Source organism: Mastacembelus armatus, chromosome 16 (genome assembly GCF_900324485.2).
Source record: "Mastacembelus armatus chromosome 16, fMasArm1.2, whole genome shotgun sequence".
Classification (NCBI taxonomy): domain Eukaryota; kingdom Metazoa; phylum Chordata; class Actinopteri; order Synbranchiformes; family Mastacembelidae; genus Mastacembelus; species Mastacembelus armatus.
The window spans coordinates 8,896,301-8,922,802 of NC_046648.1; the positions used below are offsets into that span (position 1 = coordinate 8,896,301).

The following is a 26,502-nucleotide window of genomic DNA, read 5'->3' on the forward strand; positions in this document are numbered from 1 at the left end:
ATGAGACTTTTTATGACTCTTCCTCCTGACTTTGCTAAGATGCCTTGAAATATGTTTTGTTTTTGCCATCTGCCAACTTGTAATTGTTCAGTTGTATTCAGTTGTAATCATCCTATCTTTGTTTGAGCTCATCCCTTGTAGCGTTGACACCACAGTGACCCCCTTCCTGGATAAGGAAATCCAGCCAATCAGAACTAGTGTTTCATCATTCTGTACACCCCTTCATCCCTCTATCTTTCGTCCCTCCATTGCAGCTAAAATAGCTCATCCTGAAACTATTAGACCAAATTGCTAAATGATTCAAATGTGCAACCACTTAAGGATATGTCTTTAAGAGGAGTAATCTTCAATCTAGTGTGGCAAGCAAGAAGAGGATGAGGTGGATAGTGGGAGTGGGAACTGAGAAGGACCCACAGAGACTGAAACTGAGGAAAAGAGAAAGAGAGCGAGAAGGGGATAAGAGATATTAGCTATTTTGTATAAACATCTCCCCACATTTTTCTCTATTTCTCCATATCCAACTCATGTATTTATTATTCTGCTGTCAGTTTGGACAGAAAGTGCAAAATCATGTTCATGGGAATGTGAGAGGCTGACACAATGATAGTTACTGAGGTTAATGGAGAGCAAAAACACATATGCTCAGACTTATTTTCTCTTACATATTCACACTAGAGTTATCCAGGCAATTCTTTGTAAGTACTGTACACATAAATGGAAGTATAGTTATACGACCTGGATCTAAATTATCATTACTGATGAGAACTTATTTATTTTGGATAAGTGATAGATTACTCATTTTATCATCTGAACACAAATTCTGTAATGCAAACCTACTGATAGCCAGGCACATGTGGAAAATAATTCTTTCATAGTGGCCAGTTACACTATCACACTGAAGCACTGATCTGCTGGCAAATATATTATTTTCCTCTGTGACAAAAAAACGTGGTTTGTTAAACCATAATCATTTACTTGAAATTAAGTTATTTTAATACATTCTCACTTACATATTTCCATAATGGATCCTGAAATCCTCTGGTGTACAATAATTATGTTTTTCTCCCTTTTTCTGGCAGGAGTAGAACACTTTTTTTTCCTTTAAATACACATAACAACTCCAAGCAACTCTTGAGCAGTAATCCACAAAACATCCAAGGAAAATACATTTAAATTTTGGCCATGTCCTTTTATTGATCTCTGAGGAGTCCAGTGCAAAATGCCCCATTAACAACTCCTTATCACTCAATATTGAAAGATTTTTTTTTTAAATGAACTTGGCTTCAGCTATGTAACAAACAGGCAAATTGCCTGCCGTGTATAACCTGACCAGGTGACTGGGTAACAGCCAAACTAGTAGACAGATATTGTGCACAGACAGGCAGACCAAAGGAGAGTCTCCAATGCATATTGAAGTGTAAACTTCAGACTTTTCAGTGCAGCATTCCCAGCTTCCTGAGTGACCCTAAAACTCAGCCAGAGGACTTTGATCTGTCACTGAGATCATTACTAAGTCTACTGAACTGACAAAAGGCCAAGCTGAAAGACTGAGGGAACAGAGATTGTGCAGAGAGGTGGAAAGACTTTATGGTAATTGAAGACAGGATCTTGTCCTCGAGTGTCCTGCTTGTGCTCCAAAAAGCTGAGGGCTGAGGAGAGAGCTGAAGAGAATGCCTGGAGAAAGTGGGGTTGAATGCAAAAGACATTTGTTGCAAAAGACAACTGGGTCATGAAGCTGGTTAGAGAATAGAAGGAACTACAGATGGCAGAATATTTGGGGAGAAAATATACAGAAGAGAAGGCAAAACAATTGATTAAAAAAAACCAAGGAAAATTGAGGAAATGTAAGAAAGAGGATAAAGAAAGACAGTAAAGGAGAAAAGGGATGTTACATTAGCCATGTTCAAACACCATGCAAAGTATATGTGAATCACATGTACTTCTATAAGCTAAATTTCAGCTGAATATAGCATAACGAGATCAAAACATAAAACATCAGAGATGAGATGAATGGCAAGTTACTTTATCCAATGCACAAAGCACTGACTGTCATGAAGCCACAGCACATACCTTTTTCAATAACCACATTGGTTATATTATAAATATTAACCAATATGTCATTTTTATGTGTCACATAAGAATGACAACAGTGGTAATGTACAGCAGGCAGTACATTTCAAGCTGAATTTTCTTTGAGGTTTCCTGCCAATTATACAGTATATAACATGCTCCTCTTTTCTCTTGCATACAAAAAATTTTTATTCTTCAAGCTGTTAGTTTTAGGAAGACAAATCTAGACCATAACTTACAGTGTGTCTAGTGTGTGTGTATATGTATATGTATATGTATATGTATATATATATATATATATATATTATGTTCATTGAACGACTAACAAGTATTTTCTACATTTACAGTTTTGCATAACTTCTTTACGGACATTTTTGTCTCAGGAGTATAAGAACCAATTATGCAATTTCAAGTAAACTAAACTAAACAATGAAATTCATATAAAATCTCTTGGAGTGAGCCCCAGTTAATGACAGACATCAAATTGCTTGACTCCCTCTCTCCTCGTAACAAACTGAGAGAACTCAGCTTGAACTGCAGACAAAGCCCATGAGCCAGCTGAATGATAGCAGCGATAAGGAGTTTTCAAGGTAACTATGCAAAACTGAAACTGGCTGTGGGAAAGCAGCAGCAGAAGCAGAAGTCTGTTTATTTTAATGAGCTCAGAAGTGTCTCTCCTGTTCCCTGTACATTACGCTGGGGCTCATTTAGAGTTCACACAGTGCACTGTATGTCCATGATGGATACGGTAATGATACATTAATGAAATCAGGACCAAGTCTGTTTTGTCTCTCATTAAGAAGGCTAGCTATCTTGCTGACAAGGGCCAGGTCACATTTGGTCGTGACTTTAAGCATTTTCTTTGGTGTAATTGGAAGTGAGTTAGACTGAAAGAAAGTACTTTTGTGGGCATATCAGCGAAACAGTGCAGGAGAGAGAGGATAAGAAGAGCGATAACAGCTGGAATATTCCAAATTGGAGCTGCTTGGGTTTCAGTAGGGCCAATTGTGCGGTGTCTGGTTGTCTTTTCAACACCATGAGAGTTGATGTGGATTTATGAAGGCTAGGAATCAACTAGAAGGGGATATGCATGGTTATAGAGCCTCTTATCAACATCTGGAGCTCAGCAGAGCTGCTGTGTCAAACCCCTCTTTGGCCACACTACTAGTCTACAGTACATGTTATGGATATGCATAAGTCTATTTTCCCATGGTCAGATATTGGTCAGTCATGTGTTGTGTGCAGTTTAAGTTTTATTGTACTGATGTGCTCCAAATGTGCAAAGACTGATTCATATTATAGTCAAAACGTGTTGGCCTTGATTACACTTCAGAGGCACAAGAAGTCAAAAATTAACCTTTAGTTGGCTCAGCGTGAAGCGTATCTTAGAAATCACTGTAATTAAACATCTAATTTTTAAAAATCTCATTAAATACAACATGTTAACATAAACGTAAGTGACGTGCCTACACAGCACCGCATGAGTAGTGTGGCTGTTGGGATTTGAATATTAGTCTGAGAAATCTGAAAGTCTACAGATTAAACACCGTAAGACAAAAACCAAGCAGATGGGAACAGAGAAGCCTCAGCACTAATGGGAACATGGCTAGACATCTGTCTGTGGATGAGCTACAGGCTACAGTACTGTCAATATTACAAACATGACCAACCACATACATACGTTGACATGCAGGCATTCTGTATCATTCAGTAACACTTGCATGCTATATTTTATTGATGTATGTATAAAGCATACATGTTGTGAATTATGTAGTGGATATATGTGTGGTATGTACATTGGCATTTCAGACATGCATGTAATTTAGACCCACATGTGCTGATACATATTTGAGTGTATATCATAGATCTAATACAGTGGACTTTGCATATATGGTGTCATCATTCCATAGGACAAAACTTTTATTATTTTTTTCCACAACAGCAGTGCTATCGTCGGGGTTCTCTTTATGTATAGGTGGAGGACTCCTTTAAAGTGATCTTAGAATCATTGTAGATTAGCATTATTAATGTTCACCTTTTCATGTGTGTGGAAACTTCTGAAAGACTCTGGAGGCCCAAATAGCTGCAAGTAATAAATGGTGGAGAATGAAATGTCTCAACACAGAAGCACAGGTTGTGTTGGATGTAGCCCTAGAGCAAGTACTACTCAAATTTGTACAGTGTTAACTGCAGTAGCGTTGAGTCAACAACTTAAGTGTGAATACTGGTTGGGGGCTGTCGAGTTACTTTCAAGCTAACAAACTATAAGGCAGCATCAAAGCTACACAACAGTGCTATGTTCTACTGATCTCTGATTCATGCTTCTGCCCCAAATAAGCAGCTCTTGCTCTCATAATTTGAATGTAGGGAGCCCACCTCAGTCAGTTGTTCCAACAGTCATTGACTAGGAGCAGTGTAGTGAGATCAAGTTGCAGTGCTTCTGTTTTAACGTGATTATTAATGAGCCATGGCGGTGGTGTGCCACAAGTCTTACAGGGGACACACACTGCAGAAACTGTATGTTCTTTCTTAATGTGTGTTATTGTTCTGTTGTTCAGTGTATTTTTTTTTTTTGTTTTTTTGCTTCTGTGTCTGCTACTCTGTCTGTCTCCATTTCACTGACTCCCTCACAGGCTTAATCACTCTCCAGCTTACTGTTAATGTACCCACAGCCATAGTCAACCTTTACGAGGTGGGTCTAGCCTGTCAACTGCAGGCTACCACAGTTAGGGCATGTTGAAAGACACACACATGCATGCACGCACGCACGCACGCAAATGTTTAAAACTACACATACCCATAGACACACATGCTGGCTTCCAGTGCAGAGAGTTGTATTGGCCCAGAGTGGGTGCAGGTTTTCCTCAGGCCACAGCCTGTTTCCAGTCAAGCCTGCCTGTGTCCTTCCTGAGCCACCGGGCTCCTGCAGCAGCACTGCCAAGGGGCCACTGGGTTGCAGCGCAGCGGGGGAACAGCAATACAGTGAATGTCAGGGAGTGGTGTGTGTTGGAGAGAAAGAAGGTGTGTGTGTGGCTGCATGAATCAGTGTCTGTTCTTTATCCCACAGCACATAGACAAATGGATGCAAATAGAAACACTTTCTTATGTTCATAATGACGCATATACACACTTCTATCATACACACTCATACACACATAACATATACAGCGCACACTGTTCCTTGCGTCCACCCACACACAGCTGAGCCCCTGTTCGGTGGAGTCATCAGCTCTCTCTCTCTCTCTCTCTCTCTCTCTCTGACACACACACATGCAGATACTCACACGGACACACGCACCAGTAGAACACCTGTCGGACTGCATGGCTCACTCCAGGACACCTTTGAGTCATGAGCTCATCGGAAAAGCAATTAAAGGCAGCGTAGGCCCCGCAAGCTGGCGTAATGTTTTGTTTTGCTACTTGGCTTCGAAATTAACCAAACCTGTCAGAAGTCATCTGGCTGACACGGGCTGGGCTATATTTATTTATTTTCTGTTGGAGAAGCTGGACGCAGGGTCCCTGCGCTGCCTCACGTCCAACAATGAAGCGATTCTGAGGGGGCGATTAGCTGGCTAGGCCATGAATCCTCCCCCTTCTGTCTAGTAGGTGGTGGGGTTGGGTGGGTGAAGGAGCAGGAGTGATGGTGAGCTCCCCCACCTCTCTTTGCTGTCTGGTACTCTGATGGCGGGGTCATGACCCTGTAGTCAAGAGGTGGTGCCCTCTGTAACCCCAATCAGGTCTTTGGTCTCCACTGTGGGACTTGATTTTGAACTTGTGTTGACCTAACCACCCAGTTTATTGAATTTCATGTGTGTGCAGTGACTAAACAAAAGCAGATTTTGCAATTGAAAAGATCAGTGCATAAACCATATAACATGATAAGTGACAATATAAAGACAAATGTATGGATGTTAGAACCTGGAGCTGTTGACATAGAAAAGAGACTGAGAGCATACAGGGCTTATAGGTTAGAGGCCTTCTCTCGGTCTAGACTAACCTTCTGTGAGCAGTCTGATGTCAGACAGCTGCAAAACAGCACCAGCGGCACCCTGCTCTCTTTTAACTCTACCGGTCTTAAGCCACTGAAGAAAAAACACCTTTGACATTAATAAGTCCACTGTGGGTGAGTCAAGGTAAGAGCGTCTTAGCAGATGCCTGCACGTACTTTCTGCGGCTACGTGTATTTACACATAGCAGAGTCTAGGCCACTGAGCAGTTTTCTGGCGTTTTCTTGAGGAATCATTTAGGAAGTAAGAAAAACACCTTTGTTATCATTGTCATCACTTTATGCCACCCTGTTAGAGTGGAGAAAAACAACAGTTAGTCTGCTGCCGAGGTCACCCTTTAAGCTTGCCAGGCTGTTTGATGGTGCAGCGCACTTCAAAGGAGGTGTCAGTCTCTGGCAGTTATGTCAACATAATGATGAAACAAGAACACACAGTGTGGATGGTATTCAAAACCTCAAAACCCAGGTCAACACTTACTTTGTTTCTGTGTTGCCGTCAAGCTGGAAGAGAGGGAGGGCAAAGGATTGTTTGCTCTGTTAATCTTAAAAAGAAAGCTTTTGAGTGGTGGGGTGATCTATCAACATGGTCATGGCTGTCACATGCAGAAGCCAAACAGACATGACACACAGCCACAATAAGATGACAGCTGCTGGCACGGCAACTCAAAACACCGCTCATACACAGCCAGTTATTTCACTGTTTACTTGTTTAGGTTAACACACTTACTACACTTGAGGGCAATTTTATGCTTTCTGTACTACTATTACTACTTCCTCTAGTGTTTTGTCTGTTTGGTCACCTCACATATAAAAATGTTGTGTGTGTCATGTGATCACAGTTGAGGGTCATTTTTGAATGCATCTTTACAACAGCTTTCTCTACTCTGCATCTTCACTATTGTCAGGATTTGGGTCTTGGTGCTCTGGGCTGCGATGAAACCACTTGAAGTTGGGCCCCAGCTCTACAGCTACAGCCAAAACCTATTAAGCAGCCACACTGTGGTATAGGAGTTCAAGCCACAGTGGTGAGGTTATAATTTCTCGTCAGAAGGAGAGGGAGAGAGGTGGATGTGGAATGACTGCGAGGCTGTTATTAGACAGGCGAGGATGTTTGCAGAGGAAGGTGTGCGTGGAAAGAGACAGAAGGATGGAAGTATCAAAAACTATTAAAGATAGGCGAAGAACTGTTTGCGGCTTTGACTGGATTTCATGAGAAAGTTTCCACTTGCACATGCACATACTACACAATATCATAATGTAGATGCATGAAAACATTACACACGTCACAATCTTACATGCACACATATATATTAGACAGTTTTTTTTTTTTTTTTTTTAAAAACAACACATATTTCTCATGGTTCATGCGTTTAGTCACACATACTTACATCACACACATACCCAGGCTATCAGGCCACTCAACCTTGTAAAAGTGGAGCAAATTAGAGCTGTTTTATTTGCATTGTTCACAGGAAATAATAGCGCTGCAGAGCTGGTGTAACAATTACATATGTGTGTTTTTCTGTGAGTGTACTTGTGCAGGGAGAGTTTATAGTTGTGCTTTGTCCATGCTTTAGAGACACTTAAATGTTAGGCAAATCAACAAGCAGTCAGGCTTTGTTTGAGGTGAAACGCATACGGACATTTACACATTCACACTTAGACACACACTGCTTTGCCGCAGGGCCTGAAACAGAAGACTGGGTTTTTGTCCAAAGCTCCATTAAACTGCTGAAAGTCCTTCTAGAGCTGAAACATCCTCCTATCGTCATGCTGGGACATTCCACGGCACGCCAGAGACCCTGCGCTAATCCTGTCGGCATGGGAATCATTATTGATAGGATCCTAATGCATTACCTCAGGGCCCACTTATTGTTGGTAAAGATTATTATTTAAGAGTAAACTAAAACCCAGAGAAACTCTCATGTTTCATAGAAATTTATCAAAAGAAAATGTTATTCTTGGCTTAGTGTAATACCACTTTGAACGGCACAATTGAAACAAACTGTGTTTCTTGCTCCAACAAGCAGGCTCAGTGCCCACCAGCAGGTCATTAGGACATAGTGTAAACTGTGCAGGAGTGGAAGAACCTGACACTTAACTGGACTCAATCTTGACATGATCAAGTCTCTTTCACCACGTCCATATTGTGTTTCTTATTCTCTGCAGAAATAATGGCGGCAGCAGCATCAGAACAGTTTTGTCTTTGTGACTTTGCATAGTTTCCACTTCAGTCATTCATTTTGTACATCTCTTGATCTGGATCCTATTGAAGTAGCTGTGCAGATCACTGAAGTGTAACATTGTCAAACCACTGCTTGAGTGCTTTCAAACATCTGGTCTGCGTTTGTGATCAGTAATGTAGAATTTTTTTATATATATATATTTTATTTTATTTTTTTGAAGATCTACTCATTTATCACGTCTTTGATTTGTCTTCCAGGTGCAGTCCTGCTGGTTACTGTTCAGGGGATAGCTGTCAACGTGGACCCAGTCTTCTGCACATGGCTGTTGTACCAGCCTCACAGAGGGAGCAGCCGACAACAGCAACAGGTACACGATCCTCTCTCATGCTTTCAGGCATAACTTGCCTGTTGTGACCATCTAAACATGTATTAATAAAGTACCTGCTACATATTCTATTGTTACATCCATTGCAAGTCTCTGTGGATAAAAGCCTGAACCAAATGAAAATGTCTGTAGTTCAGCCCCCCCCCTCCCTTTCAGAGCCTTGCCTTCGCTTTTCCAGCTACCTTTTCCATGTGCTTTGCTCCCTGTCTTCCATCCAGTCTCTCTCTATTTATTTGACAGGGGTCATGGTGATGGTTATGGACATTGAATGCTCTGTGCCCACACTACACATACTCCAACACACACAGCAGACATACTTAATCTGATTGCCTGGGATATAGCACAGGTTCACCCTATATGTACTTTTACTTTTATTATGTTTTTTTCCAAGTTGCTCTGTTTCATGCCTCCTGCAGTTTGGAAGGGCTGTCAGCATGTCTGTGTGTGTGTGTGTGTGTGTGTGTGTGTGTGTGTGTGTGTGTGTGTGTGTGTGTGTGTGTGTGTGTGTGTGTGTGTGTGTGTGTGTGTGTGAGAGAGAGAGAGAGAGAGATGAGGAGAAAGGGAGTTAATTGCAGTAACTTTTTTGCTCTGGAGGTTGTTCCTATATGGGGGTAAACATATGTTATGAGTTGAGTTGCAGCCAGTGTGAAGAATATACACAGTGTGTATGTGGACACCCTGTAGCAAATGTGTGGTTGTGTGTAACTGTGTTCATGCATTTGTATCTGTAGGCCACCTACCTCAGCTGTCTGTCAAGGCCTTTTCAAGGCCTGGCTGCCTACACAAGGCTTTGAGCTGGAGGCCAGTCAACAGCGTGTGAAGGACAGAGGAGAGGACCCTGACTGGTTAGGGACAGGATGGCAGGAAATGATTAGGAAAGGAGGTAGAGCAGAAAACAGGACAAAGGGAACGACATGGGGAGAGGGAAGTGTGTGTGACATGAGAAGAGGAATGGGGCAGGCTTTGGTAGTATAAAGGACAGAGAAATAGGAAAAAGCACAAACATTGATTGAAGGAAGTGAAGATGTGAAAGTAAAAGGTGGTGACACAAAAGGATAGGATAGGGAGAGCAACAAGGACATGGAAAGAGGTGAGGACAAACAAATGGAGAGACAGGTGAAACATCGAGGGACGGCGTGAGTTAGGAGTAAGGAAAGGAGAAGAGACTATAGAAAAGGGGAAAGTACAAAACAGAATTATGGGATTAAGGAGGAGGGAGAGGGAGTTTGTCTTGAAAGTAAACTGAAACTAGTAGAGCGAGCAGGAGAAATCAGAGAAGCAGGAGATGGTTGGGGAAGCATGCAATGAAGAAAAGTGGGGTTGGGGTGGGGGGCTTAAGAATTAAACAGGTATTTGTTTTGGTTAACCAGCCCCCATCTTCTCACCCCAGGGTGTGTGATAGCAGGAGTTAGCTCATATTATGGCGTCCACCAGGAATTAGCAGTGGTAGCTGGGTACCTGGTTTTAGCATTGACCAAGGGTGACCAAGCACATATTTTTCATGAAGTGCACAAACTGTATTATATAACACATGAGCCTCAAAATAATTCGTTTTTAAACATGCATATGTTGTTAAAGCCTCTGGTACAGTGTCTGTTTCTGTGTGTTTCTGTTTTTCGACCTGTCTTACTTACTGAAGAATATTTTGAACATTTTCTAAGTAGATCTTTCACAGACCTGAATCTGATTTTCAAGTTAAACCTAACTTTGGGCAACTAACTCAGTGGCCTGCAGTATTTTATTCACCCTATGTTAAGTTGCAACAACCGAGGAAGGATTTGGCACCATCCCTCAGTCAGTAGCTTCAAATACTAATGTAATTTGGGGGGGCCCATTTTTAATCTTACCACAACCAGCACTTGGGTCCTGACCCAGTCTTTGAAAAACAACTGCATCGATGCATGTGTGTGAGTGTTTCCACAGGCTGCAGTACGTGGTTGGCCTGTGGCCTTGTGCAGCTGCATGACAGCCTAGTGCTGCTCCTGGCTGATACTAATGGGGTTTTCTTATTTCAGACCGACCTTCCACTCCTCCATCTTTCAGCTATTTCACTGCCAGCCAGGGTGTGTGTGTGTGTGTGTGTGTGTGTGTGTGTGTGTGTGTGTGTGTGTGTGTGTGTGTGTGTGTGTGTGTGTGTGTGTGTGTGTGTGTGTGTGTGTATGTACATACGTGTGTACATACACACACGTGTGTATGTGTGTGGCATGTGTGTGTGTATCTGGCCTACCAGCAGCATGGGAGACTGCTCAAAAAAACAGGGAGCTGTCACTAGTCCTTGTTGGTCTTGGAGGCCTCTGTTGTGTTCCACTGCATTTTTCTTTTCTCTTTCTCTCACTGCCGTATTCATTTCTCCACCTCCTTACATTGCACTATGCATTGTGTGTCTCATTAATCAAGATCTTTAAAGCTGTCTGAAGTTATAGTACCTCCGTACCATGGACTTTCACAGAATAACATTGCTATAATACAGAACAGTTTTAATGTGCAGTCTAACACCTGATAATGTGCCTTTTTCAAGGGACATTTAATGGAACTGCATTTATGATGCAACACATTTCCTTTCCCCTGGCCTCATAGTTGCTCAGTCATGATGTGGTACTTTTGCAGGCTCCATGTCCAGTTCCGCTGGCTAAAAGGAGAGAGGATGAGGTATCGATGGGGAGCACACCGATGGCCAAACAGCCCTCCAATCAAGCCTCAGACTATGCCAGCAGTCCAGTCAAAACCAAAACAGTCACAGGTAGGTTTGCCAACCCAAAGTTGTGCCACATTTTTAATGCTAAGGATATTATTGTAATATTGCACATTGAAATATGTCGTAATTAAATTAAAGTGCAGCATAGAGGTTTACACATATAAAGAATAAACAGGATTGGGCCCAGATTCAGTAAGAGATCTAGTGTTTTGCGTAAAGTTTAATATGCAAGTGAAAATTGCAATCACATTTACTTCTTCCTAGACATTTGCAATAGCTGCAACTGCTTCTATGTTTATGGATGTCTTTTCAGTAGTGGAATAATAGCAATTTACTGTGTTTAAGCTTGTTTCTGTGCAATGCAACCATGTTACTATGTTGTTACATAACATACAACATTAAGCTGACAACCGCATAAACCTGTTTCTCAGAGGACACCACATATCCAGGCATGTCCTCCTCTGTTTTCCTCCTCTGGTAGTATTACTGTGGCTCTGTGGGCTGAGGATGCCCAGAACAGATGAGCGTCTTGGCTGCGTGGAGCCTTCATCTAAGCCAGTTTTCCACCGGGACCCCCTATTTAGAGCAAATATGTTCCTTTGCTGTCAGGAATATAGTGTAAAGCACATCAGTATCTTTAAACCTCCAGGTTATCGTTGATTGAAACCGGACAGGTCAAGGAATAGTTTAATTTATCATATGCAGCATCCTTGTAATTAGTATGAGGAATCTGTTTAATGGATGTCAGAGTATTATATGATGATGACAAAAAGCTCCCTGAGGTACAAAGCATGAGAATAACATACACACGTGGACAAAGTTGCTGGTGCCCTTTCATGGGAAGGGTTGTTCCACTGGGAAGGGTCTTCCATTAAAGAAAAACCCACAATGCTCACTGAAATAACTTGAAAGTGACAAAAGTACTAGTAAATATAACTGTACTGAAAATTAACTAATGAAAATCAGACATTGCTTTTAAATTGTGGTACAACAGAAGAATTAAAAAGAAAAAAACTAATGATACTGGCCTGGACAAAAATGATAGTATCCTTAACTTAATATTTGGTTGCACAACCTTTTGAGACAACCACTGAAATCAAGTGATTTCTGTAACTCTCAATGAGACTTCTGCACCTGTTGACAGGTATTCTGGCCCACTCCTCATGAGCAAACTGCTCCAGCTGTCTCTGGTTTTTGAAGGGTGCCTTCCCCAGACTGCATGTTTTAGCTCCTTCCACAGATGTTCAATAGGATTGAGATCAGGGTTCATAGAAGGCCACTTCAGAATAGTCCAATGTTTGTCATCAATTTTCCTCTTGCGGCCAGTAGAGGTTGGCTACAGTCCCGTGAAACTTCTGAATAATATTTGCAACTGTAGTCACAGGAACACCAAGCTGCTTTGGACATGGTCTTACAGCCTGTCCCTTTAACATGCTTGTCTATAATTTTCTTTCTAATCTCCTGAGACAACTGCTGTGGTACATATTCAGTGTGGTATACATCATGATACCGAACAGCACAGTCACTACTTTTCACCCTTTTAAATAGGCAGACTGACAGATAACAAGTTTGAAGTCACCTATGATGCTAATTACAGGTCACACTTTAGTTTAACATGTCCCTGTGGTCAGGTTATTCCATACAATTTGGTCCACATGTGTACACACACATGTCCGCACATACTATACAGTACACAGGTACAGTAACACACTTACAGTCCTGGCTGGTGAATGGCTGGAGCAGTCTCTGTTTAGGAGCTGTCTATGACATAGCACAGAGCCTTAGTAACTGCAGAAATGGTTTTAATACTTGCATGGTTATTTATAAAGCTCATAGATAACCTCCTCTCTCTCATGAGCCCCTATAGATATTTAATAGATGTAATCCAATGGAACGTCTCGAAATTTCATTGGAGTGAATCACACAGTTTAAAAATTGAATAAATAAATACATTAAAACACCTTCCCAGTCTCTACTGTTTGACTTTCATGGTTTAGGCTCCAAGTCCTCTAAACACTTTAACGTTAATATTGTGTCTGCCAAAGCATTGCAGGGGAAGTCAGGGGAAATGACCAGATTGTTGTGTGTTTTTTTTCTTTTGTAAGTCATTTGGAGATGGGTTTGCAACAGGAGTGATATTTCCCTGTTTTGTTTGAAGTCGTCCTGTAGCTGTAAATAACATTGCATGGGGATGACATTTTTCTATGTCAAGTGTTTTGTTGGGAAAAGGCTCCTTTGACATTTTGGAGTCTAAAATAAGGCCATTAGGGTTTTTGCTCGTTTTAAAAACTCACAGCTGAAAGGTCACGCAGCCTTTTTCTGCTGATTTTCCCTCTGTTCCTCGTTTCATCCACTGTTCACTAATGGCTTTTCCATACCACAGCATCTTTGCTTACCCACGTCTCAACAGTATATTCTCTCATTAGGAGTTAGTAAACAGTCACCTTGGCTCCGACACTACACACAAAGCTACATCAGGCTGTAGCTTGTCATCGACACTCAACTCACACTATCAGTGTGCATGACCTCCTGTCTTCCAGCTGTCTATCTTGCTGACTGCTCCTCTGTCTTGCTGTCAGACTTCTTGTTTTTCTGTCTCTGAAACTGTTTTGCTGTTTGGCAAGCTGTCTGTTCCTCTTTCTCAGGTTTTTTACTTTTTTTTTTTTTTCTTGTAATCTTTTTGTTTTTCTTTGTCATGCTGTCTGCATTTTTGTCATTCTGTCTTCCACACGGGTGTTTGTAAATGACTGAAATAAAAGTTAGGCTGGATTTTAGAATTAATCACACACATACATACATTCACACACACAACGTTGGCTGTTTTGAAATTTTAAAGTAGACAGCACATCTGGCCTGAAATTTTGTGTATGGGACTGTTTAGTGTTAGACATATTTGTATATGGCATCTCATTGTTGGGCTGAATTAGTTAGTTAGAAACATATACTGAGTCAAACCCAAGCTCTTTCTTATCCAAATATTTCTCCTGTGAAGTGAAAACAAGACATTGGTAACTAGGTGCTGGTACTGTATTTTGTTAAAATTCAGTCTTCAGTGCCCTCACTTGCAAGTAAGTGAATAGTGTCTTCTCTGGAAATTGCTGTAGTGTTATAGGAGTAGAAGAAATGAAAAGTTACAAATTGTTTCCACGAGCAATCAGAATAAGAAATGGGCAGAGGCAAACCTTGTGGTTTTAATCATGGTGAAACAATAAGCCACCCTGCAGTCAAAAGCTCTTGATAGACTACAGCTGAACACAGAGAAGCTTAAAGTGCAGCAGGTACTCTGTTTTCTTCATCCCACAACTCCAGTTTCACCCTAATCTTGTTGCATAATAATACATCCTTCATGCAATTGATTATGTTGTTCTCTGTATGCAAAGATAACTTTATGGCAATGGACCATAAATGGAAAGCATGAACTTACAGGTTGTCGGTTTGTTGGATCAGAGTAATATTTGATACTGTTTTGAGATGCATATTGTGAAATGCTCTTTCACCTGCTTTCTCTCGTTTGGTGTAATCAATTGGGGGATGATAAATTAAATGTTAAGGCTTCATACTCCCGAGGATTGACGGTTGGTTGATTAATAGTATGATAGCATCTGGTAGGTACTTGTTAAACACATATGTTGATTCATCTATTCTAATATTTACTCATTGAGTATTAGTTGTTTCAAGCATAATGAAAATACTCTTTCTGAGGCAGGTCAGGTGAAATTCCACCCAAAACCAGAATTCACATATGTTAACCCCATAACTGTGCACCCCCACACACCTTTGTGTGGTTGGGCTGCTAACATCCAATGTGTTGTGACTGTGTTGACTGTGAATAATGAACTGGATGTTTAAACAGAAGGGAAATGATCGAAGCTCACTCTGTCCTAGTTACGTTGAAAAAAATCAATCCAATTGATTTATTGTTATTGGTGTATCATGTTTGCCTATTTCATTTATACGGTGTTGACTGTTAGCTGAACATAAACTGTCTTTTGATATTTCTTTTTAGCATGTATAAAGCCATGACAGGTCATCTGATGGATTTTTCAAAATCTATTTGTAACTGCTCGATGTTTACCCCAGGACATTTGATCTAGCTGTTGAACGTCAGTTGAATCAATAAGCCGTAATGATTTAATGAAGGGTAAAGCTGATATAATTGTAGGCTTGATGGGCCTTGATCTCAACAGTTGTGGCAGAGGAGGTTTTCCAGGCAAATTAATAACCAAGAAATAAATTGTGTTGGTTTAAGAAATTGCTCAACTCATTTTTTCCTTTTTCGGAGTGAGTACACAGACGTTTTTTTTTTTTGTTTTTTTTTTCCCCCCTTCTTTTTGTTAAATTATCATTTGGCATTTTCCTCGATAGCTCTAATGTAGCTGGTTTAGCGTGACTTCAAATAAACATTCAGATATATGACAAAGTTGATTTTAGTTGTGGGTTTATTGCCGGCATATAATTTCTCAGGGGACTCCAAGGGGGTTTGAAATCACTGCAGCAGACGTTTTATTTTTCAGTCTTCAGTCGTCTATTTAGGTAAACAGAAGAGAGATGTGCAGGTTGTTTGCCAGTTGGCGTCAGCATGTGTTTGAACTGCCATTCGCAGGGATGAATGGGGAGTAAACACATAAGACTGGCTCAAGCTGAACAGGGGCAGCCAGCCAACCAATCTGCCACTGGTGCTGCTGCTCACTTGACCTTCTGGAGAGAACATCATGAGGTTTTTATAGGCACTGGAATTTTTTTTTGTTTTTTTTTTTTTTTTTTTTTGTACATTTGTTAACCATAAATGTACAACTCTCATATTTAGCCCCTGAATGTTTGCAACCTGTATGTGCCACTTCAGTCATGGATAGTTACTTTAAGGTGCCTCTTGAGTCATCTTGTAAAAAAAGCTGCTGAGATTTACCATGTTACACATCAAGTCTTTTAGGTTATGACTTCATTCATAGTGTCATAGTGTGAATATTACTGAAAATCACAAGACAATGGCTATTTTTCAAAAGCTTCCTTTGGAAATGGTGTCAATACAACTATGCTGTTTTAAACCATTCATCTTTGACTTCACTACACTAATAGGCTAACCCCTGCCCTGCTGAAGTCCACAGCGTTCACACATGGACAAAAGTGTTCTTCCATTAAAGAAAGAAAAAACCCACAATGCTCACTGAAATCATTTTAAACTGACAATAATAATAATAGATTACTGAGAATTAAAAAAAAAAGAAAGATGGTACCCCTAGAAAAGTTCAAAATAATTTGACCATAGGGACATGTTAAACTAAAGTGTGTCCTGTAATTAGCATCATAGGTGACTTCAAGCTTGTTATCAGTCAGTCTGCTTATTTAAAGGGTGAGAAGTAGTGACTGTGCTGTTTGGTATTATGATGTATACCACACTGAACATGTATCGCAGAAAGCTAAGGAGAGAGTTGTCTCAGGGGATTAGAAAGAAAATTATAGACAAGCATGTCAAGGTAGAGGCTATAAGACCATCTCCAAGCTGCTTGATGTTCCTGTGACCACAGTTGCAAATATTATTCAGAAGTTTAAGGTCCACGGGACTGTAGCCAACCTCCCTGGACTTGGCCTCAAGAGGAAAATTGATGATAAGTTGAAGAGACAGATAATACGAATGGTAACCAAAGATCCCAGAACAACTTCCAAATAAACTGACTCCAGGGTCAAAGTACATCAGTGACAGATCGTACCATCCGTCGCTGTTTGAGCCAAAGTGGACTTAATGGAAGATGACCGAGGAAGACTCCACTGTTAAAAACAAATCATAAAAAAGCGAGACTGGAATTTGCCAAAATGCATATTGACAAGCCACAAAGCTTCTGGGAGAATGTCCTTTGAGCAGATGAGACAAAACTGGAGCTTTTTGGCGAGTCACAGCAGCTCTGGGTTCACAGACGCAAAAATGAAGCATACAAAGAAAAGAACATTATCTATTGTGAAACATAAAGAAGGCTCAATTATGTTCTGGGGCTGCTTTGCTGCATCTGGCACAGGCTATCTTGAATCTGTGCTTCTATGAACCCTGATCTCAATCCTATTGAACATCTTTGGAAGGAGCTCAAACATGCAGTCTGGGGAAGGCACCCTTCAAAAACCCGAGACAGCTGGAGCAGTTTGCTCATGAGGAGTGGGCCAGAATACCTCGACAGGTGCAGAAGTCTTATTGAGAGTTACAGAAATCACTTGATTGCAGTGGTTGTCTCAAAAGGTTGTGCAACCAAATATTAAGCTAAGGATACTATAATTTTTGTCCAGGCCAGTATCATTAGTTTTTTTTTTTTTTTTAAATTCTTCTGTTGAACCACAATTCAAAAGCAATGTCTGATTTTCATTAGTTAATTTTCAGTAAATTTTTATTTATTATTCCTGTTGTCAGTTTCAGGTTATTTCAGTAAGTATTGTGGATTTTTCTTTCTTTAATGGAAGGGTACCAGCAATTTTGTCCACATATGTATAGTCTTAACTATACATTAAACTGATCAATTACAAATCTTACGTTGTATGAGTTGTTTGAAAGACTATTAAATGATTAAATGATCCAATGTGTTGCATATATGGGATACTGCTTTAGTGCGGTGTTTGGCCTGATTGGTGACAGACAGAAAGTCATTTTTGAGGCTGTAGATTACCATAGTTTTCCACTGGAGCTATTCATTTCCTCAAAAATACTGGGAATTCATAGAGTATATTATAATCCACTGGAAGAACATCATTTTTTAGACTTTTTTAGTGGTTCAAAAATCTCCTTAGAAAAGTTGTACTAGCTAGATGTCCCCACTTCCAGTTGGCCATTTGAACACAGGCCTGGCACTTTTATGATGTAACAAGAGTGTTGTTGTTTTGTTACCACATTCAGCCTAGCTACAGTTTCGCAGTAATCAAGGGGGACTTTCCTGCAGGCTTTTGGAAGGTGCCTGCTAATGTGTAGGCAAATGTACAGAGACACACAGAACCAGTTCACTGCAGATCATTTCCCCAGAAAGCACTGAGCGCAAGGTGATATCATACCGGGGCTTTAGGGCTGCCCAGCTCGAATCTCAAGGTCCATATCCACTCAACTCTGTTTGGCAACAAAATATTTCACTCTGTCTCTCTTCTTTTCTGGTTTTGGTCATTGCACATGTAAAATAAACAGAGCACGTATTACAAGACACCGCAGACTTTCAGAACCAGCATTGGCTGAGTTGGACCGAAGCCAGTTCCGGTGGCTGACGGAGACTTTGAACACTGCACATGGTAAAAGATATTAAAGATATTTCCGTGTTAGTAAAGGTCTGCAATTAAGACTGGCTGTCCATCACAGAAGGGATCACATTTCTCTGTAAATTGGTTGTTCCTTTAGAGTAACATATATTCTATACACATACTGTACAAATCCGAATGTATAAGCTTTGTGAACGTGTTTTTTGGTGGTAAAAGTTTGTCAAGATTTTCTCTTTTCGTGCACGGCTCCGATTAGATTTTTATGGTAGCTAATATTTATTTGGTCATTTCATCGTTGTTACATGTATGTACATAGTTATGTATATTTTTCTCGGAATATATGATCCAACTAAATATTCTGGTTGAGTCTGGGTTTTTTTTTTTTGACTTCATTTAAAAAAAATAACTGGTCATTTATTTCACATCATGGATTTGTTTGAATGTTGCTTAGTAACATCATCACAGAAGTGTTAACAGTTGTTTTTGTGGGGTTATCCTTTACGGGAAAGGCTGTGGAATGACTTTGAAAACAATTTGTTTCTCCTCAGTTTGAGGTCCTTTTCTGCCTGCACAATTACACCACAAATTGGTTCACATAAAACTAGCCTATAAGTATTTTCTTTATTTGTCCCTAATGAATGTTCTTGTTGGCAGCAGCACTGTGTTTCTGATCAAGAGCCTCCCAAGTGCCGAGCTTCTCATTGTTCATCTACCAGAGTAATGATCTCACTGGCTTTTCTATTGGATCCTAAAATTAGCCGTTGGCACGCCGAGAACAAGCTTATTTTACTGAGAAACCTATCGTCCAATCTGGCCACGGTTGTCAAGGGTTGGAGTGAGAGCTGTTGTCTTTGTTCCTGTCTGCTAGTGGTCTGGATGATGGGATTAGACGTAATTTTCCTGTTTACTGGGAGGACCAGAAAGAGAAAGAAAATAAATGGAAGCATTTGAATTGTTCAGACTGTTAAATCTGTATGGTAGGAGACAATATCTGGTTGTCAGAGCTGTGCGGCTTCCAAAAACATTTTCAAACTGATGCGTTTTCTTAAATCATAACGAGTCAGCAAAAAAAGGAAGGGTGGAAATAAAAAGTCCAGCATTTCTAATTGAAAGACATATATTCTGGTATGACAAAGGTTCATATATTTTACAGAAAGAAACATAGTGAAACTAATTCAAACATGCATATACACATACATAACAGAAATAAAGAGGACTGATGAGAGGACGTCAGGCAGTCATACATAACTATAATCCAAGCTCAAGTAGCCTGATTGAAATCAGGCAGGTTTTTATTGGCTGCTGTGCACTTTTCAGAAGGGGATAATATTTTCATTGTGTAGTTATTTATATAGTTTAATTTTTCTGGTAAACTCAATAATTTCTTAAGGTAATGATGTTTAGAGTGGGAGAAAAAAAAACAAGGAGGAGAAATAATGAGATAGGAGGGCCCCCCCTGAGAAGAAGAATGGTCCTATTCTGTAAGGGGCTTAATGCATTAAAGTGTGTTTGGCCTCTGCACAGTGATGAGCCTGTACAAACCTCTTACTGGCTTCCAGAATACTGGGAACAGTCTGTGGGGACCAGATTTGTCCTTATGTATCCCTCTTCTACTTACATGAATTATAAGGGTATTAGGCCGCGTGGATGTTGGCTGTGGTTTTTGAGGTTGAAGTGAGACGAGCAGAGAAGGAAGTTAAGGTTGAGTTGTGGTTCATCAGTCATAGTGTGGATTAGCACGCAGGCTGGACGAGGCTTTCAGATGACGGAGGAACTGGGAGGGATTGAAAATTGGGTTGAGTTAATTTCACATGAGATGTCTGAAAGGGTCTTAGTGTCACTGAGATAAAAAGTGGCTTTTTGTTTTCATTCTTTACGTGTTATGTCATGGTCTGCCTGGCAAAACCTGTCTTTTCGCTCCTCTTTTTTTTTTTTTTAAATGTAGATTGGATGACGATATTGTATATGATCAATCATCTTGTCATCAGAATGAACATAAGCATGCCTGACCACATTCGTTCGCACTTACCTTGACTTGTACAGACTTAGGGGAGGTCTCCATGGTTGTGTACATCTATAGTTTTTATATACATATATAATAAGTAAAACTTTAAGAAGTCACAGTTGTCTTACCACCATTCACCTGCATGCCTTACCCATTCCACTCAGCCTGGCCACAGCATCAGTTTTTCATGATGGCTTCAGAGACACCGTAATAAATGGAGTTATGTAAATATTTAAATAAACACTAACTTGCATCCAAAACAAATAGGCATGCAGGTTTACTAAGGAGCCCCGTTGCTGCCTCTGCACGCAGCTGTAACAGAATATACAACACTTCAACTGACTGTAAACCATTTGTAACAGGGAACATACCAGAAAGAAAGCAGACTGCATGGGGAAATGCTGACATCCCTGAATGAGGCTGTTTTTTCTCAGTCACCCCGGAAGGACATATGGATGCTTAGCGCCATTGTTGTTGTTAAATGTGTAGTGAAAACTTCACTGGCACTGTTGAAATGTTAGTGTTCTGTGACTCTGGGTGTATCAGACCGACTTTGTGTGTGTGGTCAGTGTGAATTGCACATTTGAATGATGTGCGATTTACACTCACCACACCAGAGACCTTCCCACATTTTACAGCCATTTCCTTTGCTGTGATTGTGTTGTGTTGTAAATAATGAAATGAGACAACACTGATTTGTGTCTTGCCTTTAAGTCAACTTGTTGTCTCTGATCACTTCATACATACTCAGGTTGTGGGCCTCAAAGCCGCAGGACTAGCCAGGATATGTGATGGAGCTGTAATCACCATCAGAACACTAGAATGTTTACAGGGGATTGGGTTGGCGGCTCTTCACACCAGCTGAACGCTAAGAAAAAAGACAGGAGAGAGTCAGAACAACACAGAGGAGGGAGAAAGGAAAAGGGTGTACGGTCAGAGTTTGGCCAGTAAGATATTAGCCTAATGGCCTTACAGAGGGTGAATCTGAGGACGTGGCTGAGATGGCACGAGGCAAGGGGAATAAACCCACTTTAAAAGCACTCTCAGGACTTGTTAGTCCTGGACAGGTTTAAGAGCTTTGGGCGCTCCTGTCATATTTCTCTTTCATTTGAGTTTAGACCTCTTGTGTTCTCTCTGTCTTTCTCATTCTTTGTCCCTGCCTTTCTCTCAATCACCTCCCTGTAGAAATGGGTGGCGCCAAGTCACTATAACAAGAAATGGCAGTTTCATTCCAAATAATGACCCCAGGTTTAACAAACAGAGTCTTGGAATGGTATTTAAAACAAAGTGGAGAGCTGCGTGCGGACTGGCCTTGCATTGCGTGGTCTTGTACTGTACTGTAGCGCACTGTTTGATTGGCCTAACAGACTTTCTCTGGGGAAGGGCTTTCACAGTCTATGGCCTATGCCAAGTACCATCTATAAGGCCTTGCCAAAAATGACTAATCTCAACAGGAGTGGTAGATTCCTCTAGAATAATGACTAATACATTTTTGAAGGAATTATAGACCTAAGGTGAGTAGGCATCAGAAGGTCAGTGTGATATATCATTTTTTACATGCCCATGGCTCAGTTTCAGGCTCTGAGTTGATTTGTGCATGCACGCATGTACACCTGTATTAATCTTCACTGCGTGTTGCGCGTTATGAAGGATGACCAACTGCATAAATACATAAGCTTGCATTTCTAATTGTGCATTTAAGTTCATTTATGGATGTAATCTTCATGCACACACACAGTGAGATAATCTCCAGCTTCTACCAATGTTGGGTCCACTCAGTATTGCTGGCGTTGATATATCTTTGCATTTTGTTTTCCATTTGATAAAGTGCTGTTTGACTGTCCAAGGGTGTATTCCAGAGCACTGACACTAGTCCTGAGACTGTGGTGGCATTTAACAATGTCAGTTACTAATGGAATTAAATCAGTAACTACACACAAAAAAATGTATGCGTACACAAACATTACTGTAGACATTCATTCATGCACATGCTTAAAAAAACCATGCACATGTGGATAGACAATATTATCATTTCTAACTGTACAAATAGACATGCATATACACACACACATACACACAGCATACCCAGTCCCTAGAGTAAAGTCTCCCTTTTCTAGACAGCTGGGCCACATGATAGAGATCAGCAGCTAAAGGGTTCTGTTATGTCTATTTGGATCTCCTGCAGAGCTGAATAGGAAACTGTTCTTTAATACAGTGTGACAGGAATACTCTTGCACATACTGTAAACAGCCCTCTACAACAAAACATTATTGACAACCCAATGATATCACAGTGGTTTATGCAGCACTCTCTGCATGTTACTCAATAAAAGACAGTCCATGAAACACAATCTGTCCTGTCACAGTCAATTTTTGCCATCTGTGACTCTGGATATTTAGTAGATGAACATTGGAATTGGTTGTGTACATGATTCACAGAAACATAGTAGCTGACAAATCGAAATGAGCATGAGTGTGGTCACAGTTCTGTGCATAGTATGTAATTATGTAGAATCATGACATGATTGTAGGCATCATGACAAATACAGCCCATTTCACAGTCCCCGAGCGTCAGAGGCACCTGGATGCCGAGTGTGAGAAAATGTTGTAAGAGAGTCCAGACATGATGTTCTCGGCCTTCAGTCTCCTTTCTTCCAATTTCACATATGCACCTGTGACCATAGTCATACAGGTTTTTTTTTTTTAGGTTGCCACAGTGACCAAAAACCAGGGTACCTAACCATCCTTTTAGCCTGCTTGGTCCAGCAACACATTCTTGTCACTGTGGCAGCCCATTTGGCTGTTTTAGTGATATTTGGGAGTGTGGCGTCTGAAAAGGCACAGTGGTGCTGTGACATCACCGTTGTTTCATGACAACTGTGGGATAAAGCTGCTGAGCAAGGCAGACCTTTAAATCATGGAATATGTCTTAATGTGTCTTCAGAGAGACCCCGTTCCCTCACCTCTGACACCCTGATGGCTTTAACATCCATAGACCTCAGGCCAATCTGGCAGAATGTGTGTTCTGTCTATATAGCTCTGTCTCAGTCCTCTGTTTCTGCTTCTGTACTTTTCTCTTTCACTCAGTTGGATTTTATCTGTCTCTCAGAATAGACTCACATAAGAAATGTATGTGTTTTTTCTTACAATAACTGTTTCTTGGAGATGAAGATGTTTTGACCTTCTCCATTGGCCTTAGTTTGTGCTGTGTGATTTGCGACAGTTGGCCTTTGTCTGGACCATAGCAGGAACATTAGGATATGTCGTGCTTGGGACATTGGGTGCGTGAGTGCATTCTCAACTCTGTCTCAATTCTCTCATAGCTCCTGCTCTCACTGTAGGAGACAATAGAACTGTGTGCCAACATTACTCCACATCAAGTGTCAGTTAAACATCAAATAACACGGCACTGAAACAGCAAATGAAAACAGTGAATTATGAAGAGAGTTAAATAAAAGATGAATGCAGGACATTTTTTTTCTCATACACCGCATATTGATTTAGTGTTGAGTTTTTTCAGCAGAGAACCAAAGTTGAACTTAATCTAATTTAAACACAGTGCTGAAAGATGATGCATATCCAAAGTATAACTCATTGTTTAAGAAAAGGTGTTTAACATAATACACAAATCCAGTATGTCTTTGTCTTTATGATTTTCTTTCTTTCCCAGAATCACGTCCCCTGTCCATCCCAATGAAGGTGATGCCTGACACCACAGCAGTGGAATCATGGGCAACCTCAGAGGAAAGAATGAAGGAACTAATTGCCCATGCCTGGGACGCTGTTAAACACCTTACTTTACAGGTAACAGACTGTACTCTCTTACCATTGTTGTTCTACTTGTGGGTAGGAGCAAGTATGTGGCATACTCATTTTCTATGCTGGGCTCATAGCATTATTGCTACCTGATAGCATTATTGCTACCAGATACTTTGAAATTTGGCTGCAAAATATCAAAATCAATCAGGACTTCAAATGTCTTGGCCCCTGAATATATGCAGATTTTTGCCACATTCGTCTTTGGTGTTCAGGAATCTGCATTGGTGCCATATTTCTGCTCTTTGACTTATCCTTAAACAGTAGTTATTGGCTGGTAGCAGCTTTACATTTCCAAATATTAGTCATAGATCAATTTTTACGACAACTCACCCCTCTCACTATCCACCCCTCTCACTATCCAGCTGTTTTTGTTTCCGGTTGTAGTCAATTAGGTCAAGCCAGCCTGGCTTAGTGCTCTCTCTGGTTGTGGATACCAGGTACCTCTGTTAGCTCATTAGTCTAAGCATTAAAAGCATAGTGTCTCATGTCCCTTTGCGACACACTGATTTTGTGGTTGGTTGGCTGGATGACCCCATGTGTCTGTATAAGTGTCTAACTGGAGAGTTAAACGCTCCCATTGTGTGGCTGCTTGTTGCATCATGACTGCACCAGTTAGCAGAGCCCACATCATAACCAGCCGCATAACCAGCCACATCTGATAAATATGACAACTCTCTGACAGGACCCCTGTTGATGTGGGAACAGGGCGCCATGGTGCATGCACATGTGTGTCTACGCACACAGTGTTCACATGGTGCTTTACTCATTGGGCCATGTTGATATCTTAATGCTCAGTAGTGAGTAAATTTCATTTTCGTCTGCTGGTGTACAATGTGTAATCATTACTGATTTGTTACCCTGGTTTGGGGTTGGCCACTGTGAACATCAGCATCACATTATGTTAAAATATGACAGTTTATGACCAAAGACTTAAGCCTTCTGAAAAGATACCTGTTCAATGTGCAACTGAAGAAGTGTTTTTTTTTTTTCTCTCAGCACACACACAGACTCAAACCAGGCTTTGTTTTTTTAATTTGAGGTCAACTGGCTATTATCTCACAGAACTGTATGTGGATCATAATTTAACAGGATCTTACTTACATACCTTTCAGTGTTAAACCGTCGGACTGCAGGCAGGTCATCAGGTTTATTCATGGCAACATGGATTCTCGATTGCTGGGAATTTGACGTGCAGACAACAATATCTAATGATCAACTTGGCCAATCAAAGTACAACAACCATTCTCAGTTCGTTTTAATTCTTACTGCTAGGACCACACAGATTGATGTCAGCCATAAAGAAGAGCATGATGCATATGTATTGAAATAAATCCCCAGAGCACAGGTTGCACGTCAGCTGTGTACAGTACTTCCACAAAAGTTAGCTCAGCTCTCTCACAGTTTGCTGAGTCCGTCATTGCCTCCACTTTCCTCTGTCCCCTTCGGCCTTGGGACTAGGACCACACCACATACTGCAGCAGTAATTAGGAAACAGTCTGTCCTTTTGACGTGGGAGTGGAAGCGGACCAGAGCGAACGACCCGGCAGCTGGTACCCTAGGTCTTGGATATCCCCAAATTTAAACCACTTCATTTATTTTAGTGTGGTGTAAACAGAATACCTAATGGCTCACACTTCTGCTGCACGTGTGCCCAATTTGGCATGGGGGGCTTTCTTTCCGTCTTTTACAGAAGAGAGAGGAGTAAGAGGGATAAAAGGTGGGGAAATGAGATTGTGGGAGAGAATGTTACAAAGGTATTTATTATTCTACAGCTGCTGAAACCACTTAAGGCTGTTTATATAGAATAGGGACATGAGGTAGCTGGTGATTGTGTGAATTGTTTTAAAAAAACATCTCATAGTCCTGGTCTGAGATGCAGTCATGATGCTTTGTTCCTGTGACATCATTTCTTTCCTAAATATTCACAGCAGGAGGCAGAGATGTAGAGGTTTTGCCCAGATGGTAGCCTGTGGACTCATTTTAATATGAGTAGTTAAGAAAATACTGATAATGCAAAAAAATTAAGGGTACAGTACATGAGGTTTCAATTTGCAGCTATTGTCTGTTACCATTTATTCCACCAATGTCAGCAGTTTACAAGTAGGTAACCAGGAAT

General features: G+C 40.8%; 1 protein-coding gene across 4 annotated transcripts in view; it reads left to right on the plus strand.

The window, feature by feature from the left end:
* vps13b (vacuolar protein sorting 13 homolog B) overlaps positions 1-26,502 on the plus strand; it is a 293,943-nt gene that overhangs the window by 110,825 nt on the left and 156,616 nt on the right. For all 4 annotated transcript variants that reach the window (XM_026293824.1, XM_026293825.1, XM_026293822.1 and 1 more), the window contains exons 20-22: positions 8,520-8,629; positions 11,255-11,387; positions 24,238-24,371. In XM_026293824.1, coding sequence (XP_026149609.1) covers positions 8,520-8,629; positions 11,255-11,387; positions 24,238-24,371 — 377 coding nt within the window. The remainder of the gene's footprint in view (positions 1-8,519; positions 8,630-11,254; positions 11,388-24,237; positions 24,372-26,502) is intronic.